General features: G+C 43.0%; 1 protein-coding gene across 2 annotated transcripts in view; it reads right to left on the bottom strand.

Annotated features, from left to right (window-relative positions):
- Positions 1-1,759: 1,759 nt before the first annotated feature.
- LOC106813481 (ER membrane protein complex subunit 7-like) overlaps positions 1,760-14,531 on the bottom strand; it is a 42,934-nt gene continuing 30,162 nt past the window's right edge. The window contains exons 5-8 of one of the 2 annotated variants that reach the window (XM_014817621.1): positions 5,453-5,604; positions 4,872-5,130; positions 4,306-4,386; positions 1,760-3,916 (exon numbers count right to left, since the gene is read on the bottom strand). In XM_014817621.1, coding sequence (XP_014673107.1) covers positions 3,788-3,916; positions 4,306-4,386; positions 4,872-5,130; positions 5,453-5,604 — 621 coding nt within the window. In that variant the 3' untranslated portion in view covers positions 1,760-3,787. The remainder of the gene's footprint in view (positions 3,917-4,305; positions 4,387-4,871; positions 5,131-5,452; positions 5,605-14,531) is intronic. The other variant, XM_014817620.1, reaches the window with a different exon arrangement.

Genomic DNA, 14,531 nt, shown 5'->3' with positions numbered 1-14,531 from the left:
TATTTTCAGAATACCTTTTATAAGACAACGCGCAGTGAAATGGGAGGAACTAGAGTTTATTTTGCCATAAGGTAGTATGATTATGCATGACACGAAGTATTTGCTAGTCTAGTACTGGAGAAATTAGCGTTTGGATGCGCATTGTGCGGCTTTAAGATCGAGGATTATGGTATAAAATAAATCAATAATATAAAATACAAATAATGATGTAATGTAAATAATAAGATGATTTCTTGCAGTACTATGAATTAACGGATCGGAGAATTAAGAAATTAATGATTAATTATAATATAAAATAAATGATAATATAATGTATAAATAATGATGTAATATAAATATCAAAAGTTAATTTCTTGCAGTAATCCGAGTCAACGTTTCAGTAATTCAACGTACAGTTCGAAGGAAAACATTTTCATTAAGTATTTCCTACGGACCTACATGTTATCATCAGTATCAGGGTATCAATTCAACGGACATACCACTGCTATTTAATCTGCAGCTCCACAAAAAGTATAAAATAAATATAAAATATAAAACTGCTGCCTGTAAAATGCTGCTGCAGTGATAAGTTGTGGCTTTTCTCTTCACTCTTTAGGTTGCTGGAGTCGGAAACAACGTGTCCGATGTGTTCGCAGAAGGTCAACGCATCCGACATCAAGCGGACAGAGTCGCTACAGAAATATCTTCACCCGGATGGAGAAGACTGAAACCTCTCTCTCTACAGTCACCCCCCTCTCTACAGGGTGCCGTCCATAAAGCTTGATCTCCCGAATTAAAAGCCATTGTGGATTTGTTGATATGGAGTTAGTAGCCGAAGTGTTGCTTTTAACGTTAGAGGTGGCTACAATCTAGATTCTACAGACAGAATGGAGATCTATAAACAGAGATTCTATAATCGGCTGCTGTGATGAGACGAGCTCTCGTAATCGTTCCAAGTATACAAAGTGTGTCCATGACTTAGCTATGCCATGTGTTTACCACTATGATATTTCGTGTGGTTTATGACTCACAAGCTGTTTAGACGAATCTCGAATAAGATGGCGAGACACATCAGAGCAATATGTTGAACAGCAATGGATTATTTCAGGAGTACATAAAAATGTACTTACGTGTCTAGAATGTCTAGAAAAATCCGTCTTATTGTTTTAGTATATGTAATGTCCACTTGAAATAACTTCTACTTCTTGCTCGTTGAATCTTGGCTGCTTGTTTCATATCCCACAATGAGCTGCTTGTAAATTTTTAACCTTACGAGATATTGAGTGGCTTTAGAAAGTAAGTTAATTAATAATTAACCATATTCACTAATTATTCCAACCTCACATGCATCAGTGTTTGCGAGTCTGAATCTCTTTTGCACAACTTACTGATGGTAGCAATTCAGTGTTGATGATGGTTCAGCAAATTTCTGCTTCTAATACTCGCTGTATTTGTTTCACTCGTGTGTATAATATTTGTGATACGTATCAACTTAATCTCACTAAATCCATTCCGTCCAGAGTTAGGTATTTTTATTCCTTGTTTATTGAACACATTAGTTGAAAGAACTAGAGTTAGAACGATTAGATGGAGAAATGAGTTTTGGGCGTTTGTATGTCACCATCATATAATGGTTAGTGATAAATTCATCTAAAGCTGATGTATAATTTATGAGATGTCAAAAATGTCAAAATTTAAACATTTCAGAACAATAAACATCTGTGATCCAACTGAAATAGAGCAATATGTTGATTATTAAAAAAAACCCGAATCAGAAATGCATTCTTTTATACGTAACATCATCTATATTTTCCATTAATAAATACTAGAGCAGTACAATGTATGACAAAATACGCTACTGCTTATGATCACACAGTTTACAAAACAAGCTATGGATCGATGCTTAACTGAAGACTGCAGTTTGCATGCAGATCTCAACATATGTTGCAAGAAGGACTAGATAAATTACCAATGCCATATCTTTAGTAAGCAGGCCACTTCACATGAATACAATGTGACCCGTGCTGGGATTTTTAGGCTCAGGGGTCAATTTCTGGATGTTGAGATTATTCCATAAACTGATTCCTTAGACTCAGCTTTCAAACAAGCCATAAAGTAACTCTCTACCCCAAACAGAACCGAAGATATGATTTCCTGAATTCGTGAACCGATAAAACCTTAATTACGAGAAAATTGTGTTTAAAATAAAGTAAAAAAAAGAACCCGGAACGAAGTCCTCAAACCTCGCTGCGCACTAAAAGCAGTACAGCAGAACTGGCTGAGATGACAGTCAGTTTTTACATCTAAAGATGATTCTGACCTGTCTGCTTTTTTGATAAATTATATGAGATATTAAATAACATATTATTTACGTTAAAAACGAAATTCTGACTAAAAATCGATTTTTATGGAAAATTGCCTATACTCAAAACAATAGCCAACGACTCGCGCCTAAAAGTCCGAGCACGGGTCACATATATGATGCTGTTTACTGTCATAAAAACAAGTAATATCTGTCTTTACATGCAGACGTTGCCAATACTGCAGTTCTAAAAAACATTCCATACGAGAGAAAATTTAAACCATTCAAAATCCTTTTCTATGACAGTATGAGGAATCTTATATATCTCTGAAATACACATTGAAACAGTGTAATACACATACATGTAAAAAACATATGCACAAGTCAACATACATAATGCAAAGAACATTAATTTAGAGTTGAACAAATGAGTACATTTGCAAATATGCGACCGATGGATACTGTAAAATAATAAATTACACAACTATAAATAATGTAAACATCTATTATAATAAAAACACAGAAAAGTACATTACTACATATACAGTTCAGAATTGACAGCAGCTTGCGCGTGCAAAATGTAAAAAAACAACTGTCTACCTTTGAATATAATCTTTTAAGGTTAACAGCGTAACAAGAGATGAGAAATAAATATTAAATACATACAATACACAGGCATACATAGTTTCTCCCTGACAATACGCTGATGATGAAGAAAAAATCGCATATAAACAACCTAGCACACGGTGGGAGGGGGGACTAGAGATAAATTCACGGCACAGGTAATGCTGACCGATTGATATCTAGAAAGAATACTTAATTGGGTCAGAGATCATCTTCGCTAATTTGTCATCAAGTGTAAACACCTGAACCAGAAAATACAAACGATTCTATAAATTATAGAATAATATCTGCTTCAAATCTTTCGAAAACATCATGCATTAATGACCGACACTCACAGACTAGTAGATAGATGAGGATTTGCACAAAGCTGTTTCAGCAAACGTCAACAGAACATGGCAACAAATGATCCCCGTCATAAAAAAACATGGGCACATCAAAATACTGGTGTTTTCCATTCTCTGTAATTTGGCAATAGTGCCAACTTATTCTATCCTTATTAATACAGCCCCTCATATTGGAGGTAAAATTCTATCATTCTTGCCCTACATTCATTCTTCATTCGAGTTCAATTCCCTAAGCAATTCTTTCTCGACAATATTTTTTGGTACAAACCTGACAAGCATATGGGGTTGGGGTGGGGAGTTGGAGTAAGGATTGGGGTGGGGGTTGGAGTAGGGATTGGGGTGGGAGTAGGGATTGGGGTGGGGGTTGGAGGGGGGGTTAGAGGAGCTATATTTGCAGCACAAGTAATGCTGCCTGACAGCTAGCTAGAAGAAATTTCTTTCATCGAGTCCGGGATCATCCATGCTAATCTGTCATCAAATGTAAACGCCTGCACCAAAAATACAAACAATTCTATAAATCATACAATAATATCTATTTCTAATCTTTCCGTCTCTTTCCTTTTGACTTGACCGTTGATTTCGTTGAGCCGCCTAGGAGGGATGTGAACATCTCCGATAGATCCGGCATGTCATACTTTGGCATGTTACTCATCTGGTTCTGCAATTCCTGAAAGCAAACAGTCCATCGTGTATATTTCGCTAATTGATGGTAGTGTTATTATTATTAACAGTAATGTAGCAAGGACCACAATGTAAATATGTGTGCTAGTCTTGCTTTTTGTGTATATATTTTTGGTAGTTATCTAATTTCATGAATTTAAAATCTATTGCGACAGTACCCTGAGTATGTATATATGGATAATTACCTAAATAAATCAATACAAAAATAGTCTTTCATCACATACTGTCGTAGGTATGCACGCAAACCTAGGTGGAGACTTACCAACGGATTGCCGTCTTATGACACCTATACATACATCGCGTGGTTGTAGTTCTTAAGATAGCGGAGCAGGACTGAACTGTGTTCGTGTAATCTGTGCACGTAAATGCACTCACCTTCTGAGTTTCTGGATCTTGTGTATTGATGAGTTTAGGTAGAACTCCGATCACGACCAACGGTAAAACCATCATAAGAACCTGGAACGAACAGCGATCTCACCTTTATAATCTCATCATATAACTAACTTTACGTGTCTATCGATCGTCATCACCTAATTTAGAAGTTGTTTGGAAAAATCTAAATTCTAATAGATTCACATAAATTAGAAAAGTTAACAAATATTAAAATCCAAAGAGATTTCAGAAACGTCAAGGCAAGCACAGAATGTAGTCCGCAGCTGCTAGGAAAGACTGCATTAATCAGCATTTCTAACATGCAAAACTATTCCAGCAGCATGGCACTGTTACTGCTACCACTACACTATTGCAACCCTATCTCCCACATACATATCCATTTTTAACCCACATGCACATCGCTACAAGAAACTACATTTTACAAACGTCGCTACACTGATCTGCCTTTTTGTCTCTTTTTCGTCTTCGTTATAGTCCCTTGGACTTTGAAGACAAATATTCACAAGGTTACAAAGTTACACGTCGCTGCAATGATGCGGCTACCCTACCATGGGGCTCAACAGCATGTCCGTGATTCTCCAAGTCTCTCTCTTCTGGAAGTAATTGATGGGACCCCTCAGGCGGAACTTGATCGGATGCGGAACGACCTCGACCTGCGAGCTCTGGATGTAGTTGACCTTGCGCACGCGAATCTTCCCCTTGCTGTTCACGTCGACCCTTACCGGCTCAAAGTCGAAGTCCGGGTTTACGGCTTGGAAGACGTACGATCCGGGCGGGACGTTGTGAACAGCGAAGCTGCCATCGTTCCTGCAGTATGGATGGAAATAGTTCATTCGGCTCGCTGCTGACAACTGAACCGATACATTATTGATGATATCTGATTACGAATACGATGATCTGATCGATTGATTTATCGATTGCGAATTGCAATAAAATGAACATTTCTCATCGCCACAACTGAAACATTATTGTCAATATTGTGTTATCAGAGGAACTTAACATCTCGCTTATTAAACGCTATTCAGCTGAACGATGCGCGTGAAATGGTAAATTACGATTTACAATTAATGCGAGCGTAACAACAGAGTAGGGCCTAACTCAAGTGAGTGAAACTGAGAAGGATGCTCACCGTACAAATCCGATATACTGGCCTCCATCTACATGAATGATGGTATTTAAGGCCCAATCATCCGTGTATTCTTTAAGAGATGGAACTTTTCCCTCCACAGTTGTTTTTATTGGTGATATGTAATCTTCGTTTTCGTATGAAAACTGCAAAAGCTGTAGCAGAATGGAAAACACCAGCCAATTCACGTAAGCCACCATTTCAATAATGCGCTGCCCTCTATCGGCCGGCTCAGTTACTAATTGTTACTCAATTTACTTATTCTACACAGCATACACGGTTAACGGTAAAATGTGTTTGTTTTAAACAACATGCTCCTATAATTTTCTTAACTCTTAATTTATTCGCATTTTCTTTTTGAAAGAAACCGTCTACGCATGTTGCAGTCGTTGCTTCAGACGGCGCTACGGCTGCAGTGCTATATACGCAGGCAGAATAATGAATTTTTAATTATGTTTGTTAGACTTACGCTGCAGGCGGGGGGAGGGGTTTATCATGGAGAGGAGGCAGCAGCAGGCGGGAGCAGCAGCTGCATCACGGCCTATTAATTAAGGACTACATCATACGTCTAGGACGTACACCGTGTATGACAATGCAAACGCAATGTCGGAAGAAATTAGAACATCCGTCCTGTGCATCCGATATCGCTGTTCCCGCCTGCTGCTGCCTCCTCTCCATGATAAACCCACCACCTGCAGCGTAAGTCTAACAAACAAAATTTAAAATTCATTATTCGCCTCAACTAGTTTAACAAAATATGCAGATAACACATGCATATCATCATCAAGTTTATAGGGGTACAGCGAAAAGTCATCCAGTCAGCCTACCCCTATAATGAATCTGTTAATCGCTATATATTTCAAAGTATACACCCATACGTACCTCCATACCTCTATATATCTATATATATCTATATCTATATATATATATGTGTATATAAATTAATTGGAATCGTTAAGTGCCTTCCACTTTTGAAGAACTACAAGTCAGACGCCCATATGTGCCCGTTTGAAATCTCTCCCTATTTTCAAACCCGTGACAACGAATGGATGAACGCATTTCACGTATGCACAAATAACCCGTATAGATGGCTACAGGTAAAAACTTGCGTAATGTTCAGCTACGGTCGGATGGCATCGATAAACCCGGTAACCGGTCATGCAGCATCCTACCAACGCCCCCTGGGTAACTCTTTCACGCCTGCTCTAAATAAAAACCGCATGTGTTGAATTCCAGACACACACGTAACGCCTTAGGGAAGCAGACACACAAAACTCGCGTTGCCTCCCTTCTCTCTTGGCACATGAAATTATTTTACCGTTGTAGTTGTATGTATAGGTCTACACTGTTTGTATCTCATAGCGCTAAAAGAAATAAATCTAGCACGCGCATGATTGCAGCGATGCCAGGGGGTGTTGTCAAAACGAACGAAAAAGAGTTTTACAGGCAGCACTGATACTTCAATTAATATTCCCGGAGAGTACAAAGCACTAAGCCCACGGGTCTTATTCTCTCTGATATTGCTCCAAACAGAGGAAGCACCCCTTGGCGATACTAAATGAAAACGCATTCATAAGCGCAGTCACGGCTGCCAGATAATACAGACATGATAAATGAGATGATGATGATGGTGACGGTGGCGATATACATACGTTAGAAATCAGTGCGGCCATTTTTTCGAAAAAGTTTTCATTGCTAAATCGGCGTCGAATTTCGCGGCTTACGACCAACGGGCCAACAATACGCAACAATTCACAATCCACACAGCGAATACAAACACGCCAGAGGGGGAGAGGGTATATTTATATAAGAGTATAATTGAATAGCACGAGTTACAGACGAGGACATAGTCATTAATAATCGCGTGTAGAGATAAGATAACAGCCGGGGGGGGGGCGCTGGTGCTGCTGCTGCCGTGGGCGGTGTCCCGGCAAGAGATAGAAGAAACTATCTCTTCATCTCTTCATCAGGTCATCTCTTCATCAGGTGAATATTCTCACACGGATTTCTCTTTCTCCCAGGCATTTAAGAGGTGATCACTTATAGTTGGCATTCACCATCTGTTTGTATGTTTTCCCAAAAAACATTAAACAGTGGTAACCGTATATAATGCCGGGGAGCTTGTAAAGCTACAACGTGCTACCATTAAACAAACAAACAAATAAATAAATAAATATAAATAAATAAATAAAAAAAAAAAATATATGTGTATAATGTTACGTTCAAGCTTGAGACCCCCTGGCACAACACCCGTTGCCCTCCGCTAACCCGGAACTCGTCTGCAACCTTCTGCCCACATCCGGGTCAGAGGTCACATGCGACCTCCCCCACCGGCAGCCGTAGCTTTTCGCTGCTTCCACCCAGATAAGATGCGCTTTATATAACGGACAGAATAGATGAAAATGGCCTTCGTACAAATGGGCCGAGCATACAGAAAGGCGCCTGTGCTCACATGAAAGGCGGGCCTAGCTAGACTCGTTTATGTAAAGAACCTCCACACGCGCTTATATAAAAGGCAGTCTCTATACTCCATACAGAAGACAGCGACATTTGTCGTGCGGTGACGTAAAGTTAGCTTAGTTTAACGTCAGTCGTCGTCGTCATCGTCGTCGGCGGCGGCGAGCGTGAATGGAATGAGACGGTCGGTAATGTAATCTTTCTCACGGAGAGTCGACAGAGAGCGAATTCTCATTGCGCCGGATTTACGTGACAGACGAATGTCGGAGGTAATTGGGATGTTATCGCACGCACCTACTATACATGCGGGAGGGGGAGAGGGGATTGGTGATCTCGCAATCAATGTAGTTCTATATCTACAGGGAGCTGGAGAGAGGGAGCGAGAGAGAGAGAAAGGGAGCGAAAGAGGGGGGCGAGAGAGTGTATGTGAGAGAGAGTGAGTGGGTGAGAGCGAGAAAGAGAAAAAGAAAGATAGAGAGAGAGAAGGGAGGGGGGCGGTAAAAGAGAGTGAGAGCGATAGAGTAAGAAAGAGAGAGAAAGAGGGAGCGTGTATGTGTGAGAGAGAGTGAGAGAAAGAGAAAGAGTGAGAGAAAGATAGAGAGCGAGAGAGAGCGAGAGAGAGCGAGAGCGAGAGCGAGAGCGAGAGAGAGAGAGAGAGAGAGAGAGAGAGAGAGAGAGAGAGAGAGAGAGAGAGAGAGAGAGAGAGAGAGAGAGAGAGAGAGAGAGAGAGAGAGAGAGAGAGAGAGAGTACGTGATGATGACAGAAACCGGCGGGAGCCTCTGCTCGTCAAAACGCCCTACTTTTTTTCTCGGAGAGAGAGAAGAGAGAAGAGTAGAAGAGAGAGAGAGAGGGAAGATAGAAACGAGAGGAAGCTAAATGTAAAAAAGAGAGAGAGCGCGCGCGAGAGAGAGAGAACTAGAGTAGAGAGAGAGAGTAGCGGCGAGAGAGAGAGCGAGAGATAGAAGAACGAGAGGGAGAGAGAGAGAGAGAGAGCGAGAGAGAGGAGCGAGAGAGAGAGAGGAGGAGAGAGAGAGAGAGAAAGAGACGAGAGAGAGAGAGACGAGAGAGAATAAGAGCTGAGAGATAGAGAGAGAGAGAGAGAGAGAGGAGAGACGAAAGAGAGATAAGAGAGAGAGAGAGAGAGAGAAAGAGGAGAGAGAAAGAGAGAGAAAGAGAGAGAGAGAGAGATAGAGAGAGAGACGGCTGACGCCGGCCGCGTTTCCGTAAACGAAACGCCTGAGTTTGACATCCGACACATTTCGTCGACGCTTCATATTATGATCGTTTAAAAGTGGAATGGCGTCAGCAGCCGCCCTCCCTTCTTTCCCGCTCCGCCCTCCCCTCCCTCCCCCTCCCTCCGCCGCGCCTTTGTCTATGCGTCGCTCTTGGCCGCGCTCACTCGCAAAGCGCGTTTCTAACGCGTTATCCATGGGGTGAGCAATTTTTTGTCGGGAAGTGTAGTCACATATTGGCGATTACGCGAATCATTTCTAAGCGACGTCGCCGTCGTCTTCTCGCGTTAATTGGCGCGAGCGTGACGAGACGGCGGGCGGTGGTGGTGTCGGCACGGCGGGCGTGTTTAGCAATTGTCGTGATGTATATAATGCGGCCGCGTGCGTGTGTGGTAGCGTGAACGGGTGGGGGAGGTGGTAGCGTGACGGAAGGGTGAGTGGGGGGGGGAGGGAAGGGGATGGGGGGGGTGGGAGAGAATGGGGAGTGTGGGGTGCAGAGAGCGTGTGTGGCATCGGAACGGCTATGGAATACATAGAGACAATAAATACGCTCGTACTCTCTAACCTAGTAATTATTCTATTGGGTATTATAAAGAGTAGGATAATAAAACACTTATTATTAACAGTTTATTAAATTACTAACATATAAAATACATTTAAAATAATAAAAGTTTTATTATTCTAGCTCTGCTATTAATGCTAGTTATAGTAGTTATCTCCCCGAGTCCTATCGTCATCAATCCAGACGCGGCCGGGCCGCTGTCGCGCGCCGCGTGACGGTAGCAACGAGAATAATTTGACTTAAATTTTACTTTAATTCGCGATCCGAGCTGCGGGGCATCGATACTGACAGTAATCATTGTAATTATGGTTGTGACGAATCAGAGATCTCGCACATAATCGTCCCTTTGTTTTCGTCTAACACGCAATCGTGGGCGGGTTTTTTAGGACCTTTAGGCGGCCTATATGATATAGTTAGCAATGTTGGTTTTAACGCGCCTGGGGTGCCATAAATATCATCACTTAAGTTGAGAATATGGGTGAGCGAAAGTTTTGCTGTGTTCAATGGCTCGGAGGGACACGGCGGTATATGCTGGTGTAGCGTGTTGTAACCACTGCCGCAACTGTTTGAATTAGGTTAAGCAAGTGCGATACGCGCTGGGGGATGGAGACTCTTTCATATATATCTAATAACCGAGGCAAGACGCGTGCTCCACACCGCTCTGGCCATGTGCCGACTACACACTCTACACAATAGCGTATGCATGTATATAAATTACATATTATATTAGGCATTTATTAGCCAATTATGCTATGGTGAGTAGGCCCTATTATCTGTATACTAAGTAATAGATGTATATATATAATATATATAATAAACGAGAGAGATAAAAAAGAGCGAGAGAGAGAGAGAGAGAGCGGGCGCGAGAGATAGAGAGAGAGAGAGAGAGAGAGAGACGGGGAGAAAGGGAGAGTGGTTATAAGTATATTAATATGATCCGTGTGTGTGTTATGGGGAATCTATGGTATATACTCACCCATTCCCGGTACGATGTAAGCTTCACCGAGGAAAAGTCGTTGCAGACGCGTTCGTCACGCGGCAGTCGCTCCGGCACCGAGCAGCCGACAAAACACCCAAGCCAGTCCATCGTCTGTTTTCCTCTCTGTATGTCTCTCTGCTGTGCTCTGTGTGGTCTGTCTCTTCTCTGCGTGCGCGCGTCTCTCTCTTCTCTCTCTCTGCTCTCTCTTTCTCTCTCTCTCTCTCTCTCTTCTCTCTCTCTCTCTCTCTCTCTCTGCTATCTCTATCGTCTCTGCTTTTTTCTCTCTCCATATCTCTCTCATCTTGCTCTCTCCTCTCGTAATCTCTCTCTCTCTCTCGGCTCTCTTGTTGTCTTTTCTTTATCCGACGTCTTCCCCTGTGACGTTAATATGCTGACGCATACGTATTATTTCGTGCGTCTTTGCGTCGTGAATCAGTAATCCGACGACGCAGTAATTAGACGACGCAGACGCACACGAACGGTAAGTCACACTTGCGTCACATTAGTGTCACCATACTAATCGTCGTCGGCGACGACGTATAAACAACAAACAAACGCGAACGACGACGACGGCGACGACGAACGATCGAGTGGCGGAGAAAAAAAATCCCGTCTCACAACAACCCGTGCGCGTCCCGCACGTTGGTATAACGTCGCCCCGCCGACGAATTCACGCGTCGATACGCCAACGACCGACCGACCAACAACGAACAACACGACGACGACGCCTGACGACGACGCTGACGGACGGTGACGACGGTAGGCCTATAACGGGTGGTCGGCGCAAGCTTGACCGAACACTCTCACTTTTCCTTTCTTCCGCTGGGCAGGGAGAACATATGCCGTCCGTCGTCGCTATTCACTGTCGGCGGCTTTACCGCGTGAGTTCAAGGCGCTCGACGACGACGATGCGAGACGGAGTTGATTGACGCGTGACGGATGAACGTCACGGTGATCGCGTGAGAGCGACGTCATAGAGAATGGTCATCTATAAACACACACACAAACACACACATGTACATACATACACTTATTATGTATGTATGTATAATATATATTAGCATATATATATATATATATATATATATATACACAGTATATGCGGCTATAGTAATATATATACCTAATGTATAGCGTGCTTCATTTGTGATATTATATACACCATATAACATACATATAATTATGTAATATATTAAATACATGTACAATGGCGCATCCGCTTGTATTAACACGCACCGCACGCGGCTGTCTGTTGTGGTCTGTGAGGTAGCAAAGATCGTCTGCATGGCAGCGATTTGTCGACAACATCGGCGGTATGAAATTCGGCGGTAATTTTGCGGCTACGCGATCTAGATCTGAGGGCCGGTCGGGCAGATAGAATTCACTGCGAGCGCCGCTGGGTCGTGGTTGACCTCGCGGCCGCGAGATGGAGTGACGATCGCCTTCCCCGTCCCCCGTCGCGATGACTCACGGTTCGTAATTCTGATGTTGCGCGGGGGGGGCTGAAACTTCTGTGTGTGCGTGCGTGTGCGTGCGTGGATGACTGCGTGCGTGCGTGCGTGCCTGTGCGTGCATGTGCGTGCTTGTACGCAGTGATGATAACCTGATGATAACGTATACATGGTGTATGATGTATGATTTATAGAGTCTCATGTGATAGAAAATGACGTATGGCGTATGATTTAAGGGGAAATGTACGTAATAAACATGACGTGATAAGGAGACGGGGTGGACAAGACATGCTTCGTTAATAACCGCGTATCTAGATATTCTGTTAACCTGTGTAGCCCCATCATAACGCGATGGTTGGGGTCCATAAAATGTCAAAAAAGGGGGTCCCACGACTCATCGCGTTATATCCGAATTCGCGTTAAATCGGGGCGCGTAAAATCGGAGTTCCACTGTGTGGTATATATTATATATATATAAGATATATTATATATATATATATATATACATAGGCCTATATATATAATATGACGCCTCCGGCTCGCTATGTTTCTCTGTGTGGCAAGAGTTCACCGTGAATAAAGGATCACTCGTTCTACGAAGTGCAGCGCACTGCCGTAATTCGGCTGCGAGAAAAAAACGTGTTTTTCATATTCAATTAAAAAAACGCTGGCGTTAAAAATTGCGGCTGGCACAATGTCGGATTGTCTAGAAATCTGTAATTACAAAAGTTTCGGCCGGTCGCGGTGCGTGTGTGCATGCTGTGGGCGTGTGCGTCGCCTGCTGCGTACGAGGCCTGCGTGCGTGACTGCGTGGCGTGACTGCATCATGCCTGCGTGCGCCTGGCTGCGTACGTACCGTGCGTGAGCCTGCCTGTGTGGCGTGCGTGCCTGCCTGGCGTGACGAGCTGCGTGCGTGAACTGCATATGCCGTGCGTGCCTGCCTGCGTACGTACCTCGCGTGCCTGCGTGCGTGCGTAACGCCTGCTGCTGCCTGGCGTGCGTAGCCTGGCGTACTGCCTGTGTGCGCTGCGTGCTGCCTGCGTACGAAGCCTGCGTGCGTGACTCGCATAATGCTCGTGTCCTGCCTAGCGTGCGTGCGTGCGTGTGTTCGTGCTTCAAGTGCTTACGGTGCATTAGTATACGGTGTGTGTAGCGACTAATATCAGGAGTTATAAAGACAATTGTCCTTTATTATTTGTCATTTATTATTTGACAATTGTATTTGTCTTTTATTATTATCTTTTATTATTAATTATTATTATTTGTCTTTTATTATTATTTGAAAATTGTCTTTATTACTCCTGATAAGTATGTATGCTGTAGTGCGTGCGTGGTAGCATGTCAGTGATCAATGCGTTGCGTTGTGTGTGTAATGCTTCCAGATTGCCACGTATAACCTTTCTATACTGCTCTATAATATTATATATATATATATATATATATATACAATTCTACTGTCTCTCATCTATATAATATAATATATATACGTATAATACGTAGCAATTCTACTTCTTCCTATATATATAATATATTATATACGTATACTACAATAAATTAATATATATACGTATACGGACAATTCTACTGGATGTCTTTATAAATAATGATGATCCCTGGAAGCAAGAGCATGGCTAAAAATAACACGTCGCATAATACGCCAAATTTGCCGAGGACGCAATATAAGCATGACGTTGGAATTTACGAATGCGCGTGTCGGAATCTCACTCCCACCCGTCTCTCTCTATCTCTCTCTATCTTCTCGTCTCTCGTCTCTTTCTGCTCTCTCTCTCTATCTCGTCTATCTCTCCCTGCTTATCTCTCGCTCGGCTCTCCTCTCTCAGTCGGTCTCTCTGCTCTGCCGTCTCTCTCTGCATGCATCTCTCTGCTCTAATCTCTATCCTCTATTCTCTCTCTGGCGCTCTCTCGTCGCCGTCTCTTCATTCTCGTCTCTCTCTCTCTTCTCGTCTCTCTCCTCTGCTCTCTCTCTCTTCCGTCTCTCCTCTTTCTCTCCTCTATCTCTGGGAGAGCTGGGTGTGTAGTTAAGTTATCCATTTAGGGCGTGAAGATCAAGGCCGTGTCCTCTCTTCTCCTCGCCCTATCTCTCCGTCGTCTCTCGTCTCTCTCTTCGCGTCTCGTGCCTCTCCGCTGTCTCTTGCAGCATCGTTTCTCATCTTTCTCTCTCTCTTGTCTCTCCTCTTGGTCTCTCTCTTTCTCTCTCTTTCTCTCGGCTCACGTCTCTATTCTCTCTTCTTTTTTCGCTCATTCTGTATGCTGCTCCTCGGCGTATCTTCTATCTCTCTTTCTCTCTCTCTCCCGTCCATCTCTCTCTCTCTGCTCTCTCTCTCTCTCCTCTTGCTCTACTTCTCTGCCTCATCATCTCTCTCTCTATGCTCGCTCTCT

The sequence above is a fragment of the Priapulus caudatus genome, unplaced genomic scaffold (genome assembly GCF_000485595.1).
Source record: "Priapulus caudatus unplaced genomic scaffold, Priapulus_caudatus-5.0.1 Scaffold780, whole genome shotgun sequence".
NCBI lineage: Eukaryota > Metazoa > Priapulida > Priapulimorpha > Priapulimorphida > Priapulidae > Priapulus > Priapulus caudatus.
Note: the sequence above shows the minus strand (reverse complement) of the source record. Positions and strands in the feature narration are given on the sequence as shown.